General features: G+C 36.9%; 1 protein-coding gene across 2 annotated transcripts in view; it reads right to left on the bottom strand.

Annotated features, from left to right (window-relative positions):
- SCYL2 (SCY1 like pseudokinase 2) overlaps nt 1-16,146 on the bottom strand; it is a 30,677-nt gene extending 14,531 nt beyond the window's left edge. The window contains exons 1-8 of one of the 2 annotated variants that reach the window (XM_030262252.4): nt 15,940-16,146; nt 12,632-12,835; nt 8,551-8,708; nt 4,520-4,664; nt 3,746-3,895; nt 2,925-3,146; nt 1,953-2,069; nt 471-596 (exon numbers count right to left, since the gene is read on the bottom strand). In XM_030262252.4, coding sequence (XP_030118112.1) covers nt 471-596; nt 1,953-2,069; nt 2,925-3,146; nt 3,746-3,895; nt 4,520-4,664; nt 8,551-8,708; nt 12,632-12,808 — 1,095 coding nt within the window. In that variant the 5' untranslated portion in view covers nt 12,809-12,835; nt 15,940-16,146. The remainder of the gene's footprint in view (nt 1-470; nt 597-1,952; nt 2,070-2,924; nt 3,147-3,745; nt 3,896-4,519; nt 4,665-8,550; nt 8,709-12,631; nt 12,836-15,939) is intronic. The other variant, XM_002191342.7, reaches the window with a different exon arrangement.
- Between the last annotated feature and the right edge of the window lies 1 nt (nt 16,147).

Below are 16,147 nucleotides of genomic sequence, written 5' to 3'. Positions count from 1 at the left end.
GAGCACTGCCAGCACAAGAAAGCACTTAGTCTACTGAGAGAAGGAAACTTTGCATCATTCAACATTAAAGTACTGCCTTGCTATGAAAAAACTTGAAGCAATCTTATAGGAAGAAAAGGTGGCAAATTGGCTTCAAAGAGCTGTGATGGCATCTGGAAACACAGGGAAAACCTTGTAAGTGCAGACAACTCCCTTTCAAAGTGGGATGAACTACAACAGGACATGCAAATGATGGTTCCTTATTTGGCTTATTTGCCATTTTCCATTTAAAGTATTATTGATTGCCAAGGAATACTTCCAGAATAAGTGTGTTCTAATCTCCCTTTATTTCTTTCTACTCTATTTTGACAGTCTCACAGCAGTCTATTATGGTAAAATGCTGCAGAAAGTCCAGCATTCTAAGAGTCAAAATGCTAACAGATGTTCATGTATTTTACAACTTGCTATTACAACACATCGTTCAGACATACCTTAGGTAGTTTTGGCAGAACTTTTGGTAGTCCTTTAAAAAACTGTGATTTCTGCAGGTTATCCCTTTGAAATAATGAATCAAAATATTGAAGCGTCATTGCTCCTACATCATCGAAGAATGGTATCTAAAAATAAGATTAGAAGTTTGTGATCTGGAGGGGGACAACACTGACACTGCTACAGTAATTCCAAAATATAGTCATCTATCTACCATTCCAATGCACGACAGTAAGCCTTTACAATGACATGTCTGCAACTAACAATTAGAAAATTAAATTTTTACATACCAAGTAGTAAAATATTCAGAAACAGGTTGACTATTAAGACAGAATTTTCCTAGAATTTTTCAAAAACTCATGCATGTTATGTATATCTAAGTTAAAACATTATTTCATATACAGTAAGTGGCTTACCAAAAAAAGTATTGAAAAATAAAAACATGGAATAAATATTCTTCTAGGAATAATTATGCTATATTATATTACAACACAGGATTACCTATTAGGATTACCCATCCACATCTGGCTCCCACCCCTGGAAACTCCAGAAAACCCTGGAACCTCTGATATCTCTACCCTATGATTTAGTGTGCAGATATGGTAAAAGAGACTCAACATCTTTATAAAACCATACTTCTTAATACAACCCCTCACAGATTTATTTGTTGTAGTCTTTCAGACATTTGAGTTGATACCTGAGAAATATCTGCCAATTCCCTCACTCCCATCTTTCAGCATAATGGTGAACACAACCATCACCTGATCCCTCTCCCTTCTTCACCCACTGTTTCTTTCAACAGTTAAAACACTGATTCCTATTTCTGCATACCATCTTTTAACACCACAGCAAACGAATAAAATCCTTTAGCAAAGCAAATCTATAAGCAAGAATCTGAAAGGCTATCAGATTGAAGAAAACAGGGCATAAGACAAGGGAAGAACAATGCTACTTTCAGATAGGAAAATGGAACAACAGTTTTGCCTAATTAAAACTTATATTATATCCTGCTTGCAATTAAATTTTGCTTTGTTAGGGCAAACTATTTCTGAATATAATTTATTGTTCTGCATACTTCAAGAATACATCAAAATCTCAAGCTAAAAGTTAATCCTTACGTTTATTGCCCTTTATAACTTTCTTACTTTCAAATCCTTCCAATCTAATTTTAAAGTCCTAGATGTAAAAAATCATAGCGCTGAAAAGCTTCCAATTGAATGGAAAGGAAGAAAACAGTGTTCCATTGAATAATTTTTTAATAACTGAATAATTTTTCTAAATTCTGTCTCAGCACCCACTTTTTCCATATAAATAAATGTCAGCATAAGGGTAACTTTTGGCATCAACTAGCATTACAGCTAAACGGTTAAAAAATATTTTGCATTTCAAATAAAATTATTAACAAAAAACACTTCAAAATAGCTCTACAAATCAAACACTAATTTCTCTCTTTCCTATGGATCCTGTATTTTCCATGGACTGACCTTAGTCATTTGATCTGCGTCTGGTCTGACTGCCGGAGCTACGTTTAGGAGTAGCTTTACATGCTCACGCACCTCCTCAGGTATGTTCTCAAGAGTACTGGAGCTTAAACGGCTCAGCTGTGGAAATAATTCGAGCATGAACACCATGAAGTCAGAAAACCCTGCAAGTAACTATTTCCAATATACAGAGGGTCTATACTTTGTTCTCTTGATGGTTTCTCTACTCATGCATTTGACAGCCCTCCCTTCTTGCTCACAGTCTTTCTGTTTCCCAAGTGTCTACCTCTTTTAGGTCCCACCCCTGTTTTTCCAACTTCCCACTGTAGTTCAGGTTATCAGACAACACAAACATGATATTTTAAACAGGCAAATGTCATTATCTGAGGTGTTGTCTGCACACATTAAAACACAGTACATACTGTGTGGCAATGGGCACCCAAAGAAGTTACAACCAAGGAAACCTGCATATGAACAGACATTATGTCAGTTGATCCAATTAACTGTGACACTTGTCCTCTGTTAATATTCACAGTCCACAAAGAGTAGTGGTGAAATAGTGATAGCAAAGTGGATACCAACTGCCATGTCAAGTGATCAAATCACTCTAAACCCAGCCCTCTTCAATGGTCCTACATATGTAATTCACTTCCAGGTGTTTTATACTGTTCACCCCAACAGTTAAGCATTATTTCACAAGACCAGCATTCAACAGGTTAACAGAGAAATCAGGTGAAAAATGCAATTTTTAGTTTATAAAGTTGGTACATGTAACCTTGTCTAAACATATTTTTATTTCTCATATTTTGCTAAAATTCTTTTTCTTGTTGTAACAACAGTATGCAGGGTAAGATAACATTGTCAGATGGTTTATGTTGGAGCACTGATAGTTTTCCTAATATTTAAATCTATTTGACAATAGTAACTTTTCAAATATGAAAATCAATAAACAATAACCATAAAAAGAACAAATACCTGGTCCAGCTGTCTACTAAAGCTTTTATAAATATCTTGCTTGTTGACCTCAAAAATTGGTTTCCCTTTATTAAACACTGCATACATAACAGCTCCCAGAGAGTACATATCACTGGCTGTCTCACAGCTCACAGAGAGAATATATTCTGGTGCCAGATACTCAGGATTTGGAAGACACAAGGATGGCAAGTTTGGATCCCATTCCTTACAAGGGAACTTTGGCTACAAGAGAAGTATTATAAGTGAAACAAAGTACATTTATCAAAGATTTTTAAATACCATTTTCAAAAAGAATCTCAAGCAGCGAAAAATAATTAAGCCCCTCAAATTCAATTAAGAATCAAACAGCAACACATTAAGGCAAAACTGTTAAGAATGTCTGTAGCTTCGAGTGATTTGCAGATGCAATTTTATCTGAATATCAGAGCTGGGAAGTGTAATTTAAAATCAAAGCACTGCTGTAATGAGGAAACATGAGCTATGATGGAATTCATTTTCAAAGGTAGCAGCCAGACACTGAATAAGTGCAACACACTAAGTTAGACTTGCAAGTCATCCAATATGAAGGGGAGCAAAAGTGGCACAGGCTCCAGCCTCTGTTTGAAACTGTCACTAGTCTACTGTGACCCCACTGAGCCCACTCAGGCTCTTTGCCTGAGACAATCAAATGCAGAGCTTCAATCCAGACCTGTGCCATATGTTCTAACTACTGACCAACAAAATACAGAAACGTTTATATACAGGGGTGCAAAATAATGAAACTGGTTTCAGGAAAAGACCTGAATTTGAAACTGAATGATGATAAATATAAAGATTATTACCTCCTGTTCAGATGGATTTGTTGATTGGATACAAAAATCAAAGCCCATAATTTTCCATGCTCCACTCTTATTCAAGATTATATTTTCAGGAGTAATATTTCCATGGACCATTTTGACACTGCTATGCAAAAATGACAAACCTTCAGAAACCTGTTCATAAAAGATCATTATTTCAGGTTAAATATTTCCCCAAACATCCTATGAGACATTTACAAAAATTCTGTTCTTATGGTCACAGTTAAATTCCTAAGTTAACTAAGAAACAATTTTTCATGTTTTAGCCTATGCTTTAAAAATTATGCATGAAGGAAACTAAACATGGATGGGTAATCGATGGGTGAGATTACTAATGCTAATTAATTATCACAGTGTTAATGTTGTGGTGTATTCCCCTCTCATTATGTTCTTCATCTCAGAAGAACATAATGCTTTATGAAGCTGGTCAACATATTCACCAATGGCTCTCAACAGAACGTAAAGAAAAGATTCACATATGGAAGAGACAGCTGTAGCATAGACATTTACATGGAAAATAAAAATTAACTGAAGTTTCTATTTTACATGCCAGAACAATCAAAAAAAGAGTAGCAGCTTAGAGCTTCTAGTGTTTATCCCCTTTTACACTTAGTGATCAGGGCAGTATTATCTCTCACCTCACCATTGTTTGATTTACTATAGGCAGACAAAACTTCAGCAGTGTAATGACTTCATTTTAAAAAAAAAATCATTAATACTAAAAACAGAAAAAAATTATAAACATAACCTGTACCATACCTGAAGCAAACCGTATTTGGTCTCCACATCATAAAGTTTGTATTCTTTAATGTCTGATGGTAAAGGAGAAGGTAGGTTGTCCCAGCTGCCAAGAACATTAGCTAAACTTGCACAGACTGGTTCTGTACAAAATGCCAAGCAATCCCTGTATAGGAAATGCATTGAAATATTTCTTGTACATAAATGTAATATATCTCTTGATATAGATAACTAAAGAACCATACAAACACCATATATATTGCCAAAGCACCTGGTGCTACCAAAAGCCATGCTATATTTCAGGTTTTGAATTCCTTTAATATTATACTAAAGAGAAATACATAAATGTCTGAAATTTAAAAAAATACTAGAATTAGGATAATTTATTCTCTAACATTCACATAAATTGCTAATGATTCACACAATGTTTCATAACTTTTTTTTAAAAAACAATTCTTTCCTTGTCCTGATCCAGGACAAATTGATTAAATAATTCTTACTACTATTACAACTTGTAAAATCAGACTTCTACCTATGCCTAAAACCAACATGTCCCTGACTGAAGCAGTACTTAATGAGGTCAGACAATAATCAGAAACTAAATTAATATAAAGGAGCACCTGAATATTCTTTTACTTTGACAACTGATAGAGAATATCTGCAAACACAAATACACACTTGTTATATGAACTGCAGTTTGCATGTGCAGTGACTGTTCTCTAAATTATTTTATTGATTTTTTTTTTCTTAATGAAAAATTACTGGTCTTGCTTATGCATTTTTGCATCAATTGTGTTTGAAAAGCACAGAAGAAGCAAACTTCCATACATAAGGACTGGTCATAACACTGTCAAAATTTCAAGTATCAAAATTGGTCCTGAAACCAATATATGTCTCAATTCCACAAACTTCATGCGACACAGACAAGAGTATTTCTTTACATCCACATCCTTCATACTGCTCTGCACAGCTGTGAAGGCCCTGGACAGCCATTGCAATTCACTCCTTAATTGGTTTAAAGGGCTTTTTTTGAGAAAGCACTACATGGATGGTAGCACACATACCTGCTTTAAGGATCATTAATTCATGAGAGCACTAAATACTGCATCAGTATGAACACAGAGAACAAACCAAGTAACAGTAACAAAGATACATTTTTGAATACAAAGTTATAGGCAAGAAGACAGAATCTAACTTTTTAATCACTCCATAAAAACATCAGAAGACACGTCTCAGCATGAAACTACCCCATATTTTTTCAGTATTTCAGTAATTAACAACCTTGACCTTTGAAGTAAAATAAGGCCACTGAAACATGCCAACCTCTTATTATCCACCCAGACTTTGGTTTTATCTACCGCCTCTCTAGAAGTAAAACAACTGAAAAGTAAAAAACATTGAATGCTAAGTGTCAGCCAACCTGACAATTTTTTTGCTTGGGTTTCCTCCCTCCTATTCTGATAATGACATACTTTTCATGTTTCTATTAGCATAACTAGGGTTGTAAAACTTGTTTCTGTTATAAACACAAGTCAAAATGAGAACATAGAAGGACAAGTACTTTCTTTTCAGTCTGACTTTAACTTTACCACAGAGCTTATCCATTTAGTTATGGTTAAGGCACAGATGAAAATACCAAAGAACAGTTATTCTGTGGTTTTCCTAACAAACTCCCTGATTACTGCTGTTTTGAGAGAATAAAGAGATGGTTGTTTATTTTTTACTTGAGGAGGTAATTAAAAAAAAGGGCCCAAGCCACAGTATTGGAGAGATGCAGTAAATCTAATAAAATAGCAGAGTATCACAGAAGGTGATGTCTGCCATCAGGGCAGCTGCCTTAACAGTTTCCTGAATAAAATCTCCATGAAATTCAGAGTAATAAGATAAAAACATTTTAAAAAATAAAAAGTGACAGCTAAAAATACATAGGCTTTCTACAGGGAAATAATGTAAAAAATGAATGTCTAGTAAATTATAATGGACAATTCATACTACTACTATTTTTAAAGGGTAGGAATGATATTATTAGTTAACCCATAATTTGGTTTTTTTTTATCCTTTTCTTCAATAACAAGCTAAATATAAATTAAAAATGTTTTCCAGTGATGTTAATGGAATTCAAGACCACTTGTAAATAAACATATTCATATTAAATATTTAGTATAAGTAAGGAGTTACTCATATAAATGCATGTTTAGAGGCTTAACATCATATGTATTATGTACATTTATATTAAATATAACTATGTTGGATACCAGTAATTTGTAGTAGAAACATTTGATTAATAGTGGAAAAACTATCTACACACTAGGGTCAGAAAGGTATGGCCTTTCTTTCCATATGTACTTCAGCCCTCCAGGTGCATCAAGTATCTATTTGCACTATAAAGGAGAAATATAATGGGTGACCTGCAAGCAGTTCTTTACAACTGTGCGTTACTTTGGGAAAACACGAAAGAAGAAAAAAAAAAAGATTAAGTACAGTCTAGCTAGAGGCCCATCAGAGATTTCTTCAAGGATAAGCACTCTGGAAAGACCCAAAATCCTAAAACAATCTTACAGCATGCTTGCACAAGGTTACACACACATACATTCTACATAAATCTTTATTTTGCTAATCTTCTCCAAAAACTGTTACATCCATTTCTGGCACAGCATGCAACTGTACAGGTTTTGTGCTTCTGGTGTTTCTATCAGCAGCTAAGTGTGCCAAGTATGGAAACAAAAACAGTAGAAGCGAAGTGTAAGGCATTACTAAAAACTCACAAACAAGAACTCTGATGTAACTACACTGTTACTTTTACTCAAAAGGCTTAAATGCTTCGCAAGAACACCACCAAAGCTTTCTTAAAGGTATGAATCTTGATGTTTTCTTCTGAAGGGCAAAGTTCAGGGGAAAATTTGCTGAGTCAACTTGAAAACTGTGACAATTTTAGGAAGAAGCCTGAGGTATACTCTGGGATTCACTTGCACACACTATAATTTGAGATGACCCTAGGCCATTTAGCACATAATAGTTTATTTACTATTGTAGCATACTGAGAGCTGTCTTCAACTACCTAATTTATCTTCTTTAGGCCATAGTAAGGGACATACTAGCTCACAGGTGCAATGACAGCTTTGAACCACTGTTAATGTGAAATCTGTTTAGCACTGGAGGAAAGATAGATATGAATATGCAAGTGCAACTTAATCCAATAAACCTGTTTCAAAGCAGGCATTGCAAAGATGAAGAAGCATTCCTACGGTATTCTCAGCTCCTAGAAACCATTTGGGAAAAGTCAACACAGAAAGGAAGGACATTATATCATGAATCTTTATCAGGCTACAATTTAGGATCACAGATCGGCTGTGGTTAGAAAGCACCTCTGGAAATATCTAGTCCAACTCCCTTCCTCTTTGGGGAATAAAACCCTAAAACCTCCATGATCTTCTTTGGAAGTATGAGGATCAGCTTCCTATTTTAATATGAAACCTCGTTTAAATTTTAGTACGTTGTTATCCCTACAGCTGAACAATAAATCTGCAAGACTAACCAGCTATTTTCCCTAGTGACCAACCTTCTATAAATCAAATAGGCAATATTGAAGAACATGCTGGATTTTGTCTCCCTCGATTGGTACTTGAGGGCCTTTTCAACATATATTTAGTTACCACACATACAAATTATCAAAAATCCCTAATCTCACATGTATTAAATACACCTCATACATGGAACAAAATGTATGAATAACGTTTTGAGAGAAAACTATTTTAAGAGAGTTCTTTAACACGAAATGGATTAAAGCACCAAATTTTCATGCTGTAATGGTCATGTGTAGCCTTACAGCTGCAACTGGATTAAAATCAAGCAATAGATTATTAAATTTGATTCACATCCAAACTACATTCTATGGTGGGGGGAATATGGGGGTAGGGTGAATACCTTGTCTTATAAATAAATACACTAAACTTGAATCTCATCAGATGTATGTATTGCATATTCCAGATAGTTTACATCCACTACCAAAACAATGATTAAAAGTAAATGCTCTCTACTTTACTACAGCTTACCTGGACTCTTCTAATGGATGTTGAACAGTAAGTAGTCTAGGGTGTCGAAGCCTAGTTAGCTGTTGAACACCTCGTTTTAAGGAATCAATAATCTGATCTTTTTCAAATTTTTGGTACTTGTCTATTAGCTTCTTATCAAAGACAAAAACAGCCACTTCCTGAAAATAAGCAACAGAATTCACTCAGTATATAACACAGCCAGAACCTAAGTCTATACACAATTTTATATAAATATACTTGTTGAATCAACAGTACAGTCCCACCAATACAATAACCAAACAAAGAAACTGACTTTTTCTTACTTAGTCTCAGTCATGGATGAGGTTACTGTAAATAAATTCTGAAACAGACATTTTGAATTAAGGTACTAATGCTCCTTTATTGTATAAACAGTAATGCATAAACTATAACCCTACCTACACAGTGATAAAGCAGCAGATTCACAGTCAGAAATCAGCTTCATTTAAAGTAGATTAAAACATTTATATCAACTATGAATAGTTAAAATATTCTGAGTATATATCAAGTGTTGCTTTATTAAACCAGGTCCTGTCTCAGTGTTCTGCTCCAAACCAGTACGATCTGACAAAACAGTCACAGTAGTCTATTAACTGATCAGACGATTCACATGATAAAACATTAAGAATTTTGTAATACTTAAAGATGTGCAAAAAGAAGCCACAAAAATGTTAAAAACAGAGAAATCCTCCCCAACTTCTGACACTGGAGCAGGAGATAATTAAGAAATTTGTATGAAAATTTGAAATTACAGAGGTCAATGTAAAATAAAAAATCAGATTACATTACCATCTGGGAAGTTATTAATGTGAAATGTATCAACTGATGAAAAAAAGAAATTAAAAACTTTCATCATTAAACAGACTTTTATTTGCTGCTACAACAGCATTATGAGTAAGAATAATAAAGGTTAGAAAGCAGTAGAAAATAATATGAAAATACAGTTTGCAGTCCCAAGAGGAACTCGATGTTCTTTTACTGCACATTTTATAACCATTACTCTAATTAAAATCTCACAGGAACAGCTTCATTATTAATTAAATAAAACCCTATGAACTTTTACAAATAGGCTATCCACAATATGAAATTCAGCCCAATACACAAAAAAATTGTTTTTTAGCTATTTTCATTAAGCCCTTAGCAGGTGAATACTTGTAACTAACTCTGTTTCCTGCCTCTATCCATACTGGCTCCTTGCTCCAGCTTTTAGGTGTGATGGATCAAACATTAACACAAGGCAGAGAAGAGCAATGAAAGGATGGAAGACATACACTGAGCAGTACATGACCAATAACAAAATTTCAAACTCAGACTTCACTTCTGAAAAAACTTCTGTTTGATGACAATTGAAAAAAATCAGAAAGTGAGTATTTAAATCAGCTATGGCTTGAATATTTTGTGATGGGTCTAAGTAAGTGCTATTGGTGCTTGCCACAATCCTGCATGGTTTGTATAGACTCATAATTTCCTGCTCCTGGCAGAAGAGAACACAATTTGTGCTTCAGATTCTTAACTAGACGACTCAAGGACATTAGCTCCCTCTTGACTGTCTGTAGCTTTGTTGTTGGGATTTACCTTCTGAATTCTGCTAGCTTTACAACTCAGCTGGCAAGTGCTTTGTGACCTTAGCCTATCTATTTATGATTGCACTTTCTAAGCAGAAGGATGAGTGCCATATTGTGCCAAAAAAAAACTGTAAGTGCATAAAGTCTAAGTTAACAAATCAAAGATGAGCTGAAATACATACTGTGAAATTATACATCTATATATAACCAGAGTGACTCATAAATCTTTGCAACAAACAACAGCAGATCAGCTATGACATAGCACCAGACAAACATATGCACAGGTAAATAATTTCCTCACATTCTGTTAGGTTATTACTAAGTCACCTACACAGTACGCAAGGAAAAAAAAGGTACATTAAAAAAAAAGTAACAGATAAATATTCAGAAATCCTGGAAAAGCAGCAAGGCAGGAACCAGGCAGCCCTTGAAAGAGAAGAATAAAGTTACAGATATCTACTGCCACCAGAGATGGAGTATTTGTAACTGCCCGTTGGCTCAAAATAGGAACAAAAATAATCCTGAAAACAATGATTTCTGACTACTGTAATGTTAAAACCTCCAAATTTAAGTCATTGTAGACAGATAAAACAACTAAACTATTACTTGTGTTGTGCAAAGTGACAACAAAGGGCTTAATTAAGCCCTTACATCCTGCTTGTCTGATTACAATACACATTGCAAAAAAACCTTATAGCTTCAGGTTACACACTTGTAATACAGCAAATATGTGCAACTTCACAAAAGTGACTGCTATCACTGGAAAATGACAGCTAGCCCAAAGAACATTCAGAGGGTACATGGGAGAGAAATAAATAATAATGTTAAAGAACATATATTGCAGTACAACACACCATAAGTTGCATTGCTGCACAATTTGTTTTGCAATGACAAAGTGAATGTTGACATGATGTTACCTAACTGGTTATGTTAATAATGACTGGTAACTGCATGTCAAAAGACCAGCCATCTGAAATTCCATGTAGTACAACTGCTGCTGTATTTTCCATTATTAATGATGGCATACAGCTGCACAGAGGTTATTCAGGGTTTACAGATATATTGCAGGACCACATGGAGCACCTGAACTAAAACTCTGTAAAACTGTTGGTCAGAACACCCAACTGAAGGCTTGGAAAACGCGATTGACAGGAACCTGGTTACATATACTCTGTCAACTATACAGTGAAAGAAACTTGCTGCAACTCTCCAGACCTTAAGGACATACCTGCTACAGGTCAAATGCTTACTAGGAACATAGATTGTATAAAACCTATCAAAATTACCAAGCTTCCAATGTTATCACTTTGTATAGCTGAGTAAAACCAAAAAAAAAAAAGTCCCAAACATTTGCTATGCTGGGTAAAATCAGTAAATAAAAGATGCACAGAGCTCTGCAACAGCTAAAAAAATGCATGAAAACATGGCAAAAGTACCTGATTAAACATTATTCAAACTCTGTCACACAGAATCAGATCACACATTCTTTGCAGATTATTTATTCTGTGTATTATATATATCTATTTGATAATGTTTATTTGCCTATGAGCTAACAGATGGCATAAACATTTTCCAAAGGCATTCCTTTGTGTCCATTTCTTTCTGGTACATGTGCAGCAAACTGATGCATTGTCTAAATAACTTCACATCACTTAGCATTACAATTACCTCAAGACTGCAACTTATTAACACTTCTATTTACACTTTGAAAATTGTATTTCCTCCCTGAATTTGAAAATACTTTTCACATTTCTCCAGTGTAACAAAGTAATTTTCTGCAATAAAAATTCTTAAAACTCTTTTGGCAAACCTTCTTCTGAAGTGACAGTCCCATATTAATTTACACATGTGACTTCAAGTAAGTCAAAAGTTTGAGTTTTGGTGCTCTAAACCCTAATACTTTAAGGAAACTAAAAAGGAGCAACACTGATCTGATAGCAGCACATGGAAAGCATAAATAACTTCTTTCACAACCTCCTCCTCTATCCCATGCCTTCCTGTTACAGCATCTCGTAGCTTAATGTTTCTAACTGCTCAATTTCTGTATGGTAGCTGAGCAAAAAACTACAGTGTTGTTTGCTGACAAAAAATGATGACATACTTCATAGCTATTTTAAACTGTAAAAAGCCAGAATTGTTACCAAAAAAAACCCCCTGCAAACAGCAACAAACTGAACAAACTGGGGAATCAATCTATGGTAAAGCAAACTTCTTCCTTCTTGTCAGATCACTTTTAACTCAGATAAATTCTTGATCTTGGTTCCAAATTGTATGCTATGAATACAGAACTACTTCTTTCTCCAACAAAAGGCTTAAAGCATGTATCACTTACTTACATAGCTGAGAACAATGTACCTAAATAGTGCTGAGCTCTTTGTGTCATTTCACTACCCTTAACATGAGTCTGTCCAGCCTAACTTTAACTGCCACTTACGAACTGCTACCAATCAATCTGTCATCTAACGTTTATAAACACAGGTCTTTACTCGATAACTCACCTGCTTTGTTGATTTTTTAGTTCCATTAAATATCTTCCAAGCAAGACCATTACCTCCACTGGCAATATGCCGCCCGACATCGAATTCCCTGGTGACGGGATTTCCCATGACTGCACTGGTGACATCAGCCGTCACCTTTGTGACGGTGCTCTTCAGCTTGTTCAGCATGGACTCCATGGTTTCAATTTGCACCAATGGCTTACCCTATAAAGACAAGAAAACAAAGGTTTCACAGTCCTCTCAATTTAACCATTTCTTGAAAACTGTAATCAAATAATGCAAAGGATCTATATACTGTCCCTCAGGACAGGAAAGTTTCACACCTTATTATTAGTATCCATCAAAAAGATAAACACATCTAAAGGAAAACAGACTCCTTTAATTCCAGTGTTCACAGAATTACTCATTTGTCTGGAGCGAAGGATTGCTTAAGATTCCCAGACCAGCAAAATGATGGATGTGTATTATACAGACAGCAAGTAAAAAACAGCAATGCTTTTCAAAATACAAGCTCAAAATTCAGTATTTTGCCCATCAGACTGCTGACATTACCATTTGCATGATGCAGCTGTTAATGAACTTAAGTATTAAGTGAAGGGGAAGGAAACAAGAAACCATCTTTTTATGCTTTACCAAAATTGTGCAAGGAAGCTTTTCCCATACCACCTTTCAAGTTTTAAAGCTAAAAGACTGTGGCAGCTTCCAATTTACTTAATCTTCCCCTGTAGTGCGGCCTTTCAGAGTTTTCTGCATTTCCTTAATAAATCTGACTTGCCTTTTCTGACAGACACAAGTTCTGAAGCCTGTGTCCCATTTATACATATACATAATGTATACACATGAAAGAATGAAGGCAGCAAACAAACAGCAAAAAAACCAGAAAGATATATTATTACAAGAAATTAATTTTACTTTATGATTCATGATCTGGAAAAATACATGCAAGTCCTCACTGTGCAGCCCTACACCAAACTCCTATGAAGACACTGGCTAATATCCCTGTATAAAGAAACTTTTCATTAACCTGATAAATAGGTATAAACAAGGATCATGGATTACTCTAAAAAGGAGCTATAGGCATTTCCAGCTCTCAGCAATTTTATTCAGCAGCTATTCTGTGGGCAAACTCTATATGCTAAAAGACTATAAAATCAATCCTAATGAGTTTCAGATAATCCCAAATCTAATTTATTTGGGTTTAGATCTCATGCTTTTTCCATTATTTTGCTCACTCCCAGCCATCAAATCTTCTCTAGTACCAATGCAACACTATCTTGTTAGGACTCTCAAAACTAATAAAACACTTTGCAAAATTAACTGCAGAAATATTACGAAAAAATGCATGTGCATGCATGTTCAAATTCCTTTGTGCAAATCTGAAAGGAAGCTTCTCTACAGAGATGGTGGGAAAATGGTGTAGTATTCACTAAATTAGAAGTGTCCTCTGCTGTGGGTGACAGACTTACTGCAGTGAGTTGCCTGTAAAAGCCACTAGGTGAGAATGTCAACATCATTCCAATATCTGAAGTGCTAGAATTTAGAATTCAAGCTTGGTAGACCCTGTCCAACCTGTTCCCCTCCAGCTTGACAGTAGGCAAACTACTGTTTAATTTAGTTTCTGAGCAAGCAGTACCAAGGAACTTATTTCTTAATAAGCAGATGAGGTTTAAAGTTTACATCCACCTAACTGTAAATTTGTAGAAATCCTCTTATCAACATTTGAATGTAAGCTAAAATAGTATATTTTGCTTCATAAAAACAATTTCTTCAGTAAAAAATCTATATATGTCAACAGGAACAATGTAGCTAGAAAATCCATACCCCACCAAAAAATATCTGTTTTGGATAGTACCTCTAATACCACAAATCATGACAAGTTAACCACATCTGAAATACACAAGTCTAGTTCTTAACTATAGGAAAACTTGCTTGTTCGGTTAAGACTGGTCTAGTATTTCCAAAAAAAAACCCAAAAAACAACGAAGTAGCAATAAAGTCAGTCACCCACAATGAAATTTGCATTTCAAGTTAGAAGGTAATAAATGAGACAAATACAAAATCTGAAGTGTCTAGATAAGCAACACAGGACATGCAATAAATGTTTAAGAACTCTTCCTGTTTGAATTTCACGAATAATATTAATGCTACTGATTCTGAGTCCATGAAACCTGGAACTAATCCTAAAAAATTCTGAATGTTCAATATGTTTTTTCATGAATGCCCCTCACAATCAGTAATGGTTTTTATGCTGATGTACCTCAGCAATCATACAGCAGCATGATGAGAACAATCACTTAGCAAGGTAGTAAGCAACACCAACACTGCACTCAAAAAGAAGGCAAAACATTCAAAATGTTGAAATACAGGCTGTTGAAATCCAAAGCAAAGACTGTACACCATTTTTCAATTCTCACTCATAAAAAAACCTGCATAATGCAAACCCAGCAATTTATCCTCAAACTAATTTGTAGCTTCACCTGATGTAGGGCTGTGGGTGCACACTGTAGAGCAGTACAACATACACTACCGCTATTCTGAACTACAGCAAGCTGGGATCCCCCTTTGGGAACCAACACCAGCAGGCTGGTGCACAGCTACTTCATGCCATCCCCCCGCATCCTATCCACCTGCCCCAGGCAAGGATCAATCCAAAGAACTAAGTGCTGGAACAACTGAACAACAGCAAACAAAAAGACAAAACTCCAGCATTTTTAAAGCAAAACATGTCTTTTGCATTTGTTATAAAAACATCGAGAGGGTCAAATGCAATGAAGCACTGTGCAAGGCTGCTCTAGCCGCACGTCACCTTCTTAACTTTCATGCACCATTTCGGTTCTGAGCTTCAGCTGAATCCCTACCAAAACCTCACGGAACGAGGTCCATGAGCAGGGTTGTTCTGCCTGTCGCCTGGTGACAGGTGAAACCCAGCCCGGGCGCTGCACAAACCCTGCTGCGGGTCAGTCCTCCCGGACGAAGTATTTACTGTTATTTACATCGCGACGGACTCGCACCGCTCCGCGGGGCCGGTGCTGCGCTCCCTGCTCCGCGGGGCAGCCGGGAGCAGCGCGCGGGGCCGCGGCCACAGGCGGCAGGTGACCGCGATCCGCCGGCTCGGGCGGCTCAGCGCTCCCCTCCCGGCCCTGCCCGCGCGGCGATCGAGCCTCCGGGGCGGCCCTTCCCCTCCAGCCCTCCGCGCCGGGCACCGGGACCCGACACCACCGCCCCGCGGAGCCGGCCGGCCCTGCCCGCCCCGCGCAGCGCCCCCAGGCCACGGGCAGCCGCTGTCGACCCGGGCCGCGGCCTCTCACCTGAGCCCGCGGGAAGCTGCCGGCGCAGCGCCCGGCTGCCCGTCGTCCTGTGGGCCCGGCGGGCCGCCTGTCACGCCGGCTCCGTCTCTCGCTCGGACCCCGTCCTGCCGCGGCTACTCCATAGTGACAGCGGCAGCTCGGCGGCGGGGCGGGGGCGGCCGGAGCTCGGCTCACTTCCGACCCGCAGGGGCGGCACTGGGCGCGGCCG

This window comes from Taeniopygia guttata, chromosome 1A (genome assembly GCF_048771995.1).
Source record: "Taeniopygia guttata chromosome 1A, bTaeGut7.mat, whole genome shotgun sequence".
NCBI classification, from domain to species: domain Eukaryota; kingdom Metazoa; phylum Chordata; class Aves; order Passeriformes; family Estrildidae; genus Taeniopygia; species Taeniopygia guttata.
Note: the sequence above shows the minus strand (reverse complement) of the source record. Positions and strands in the feature narration are given on the sequence as shown.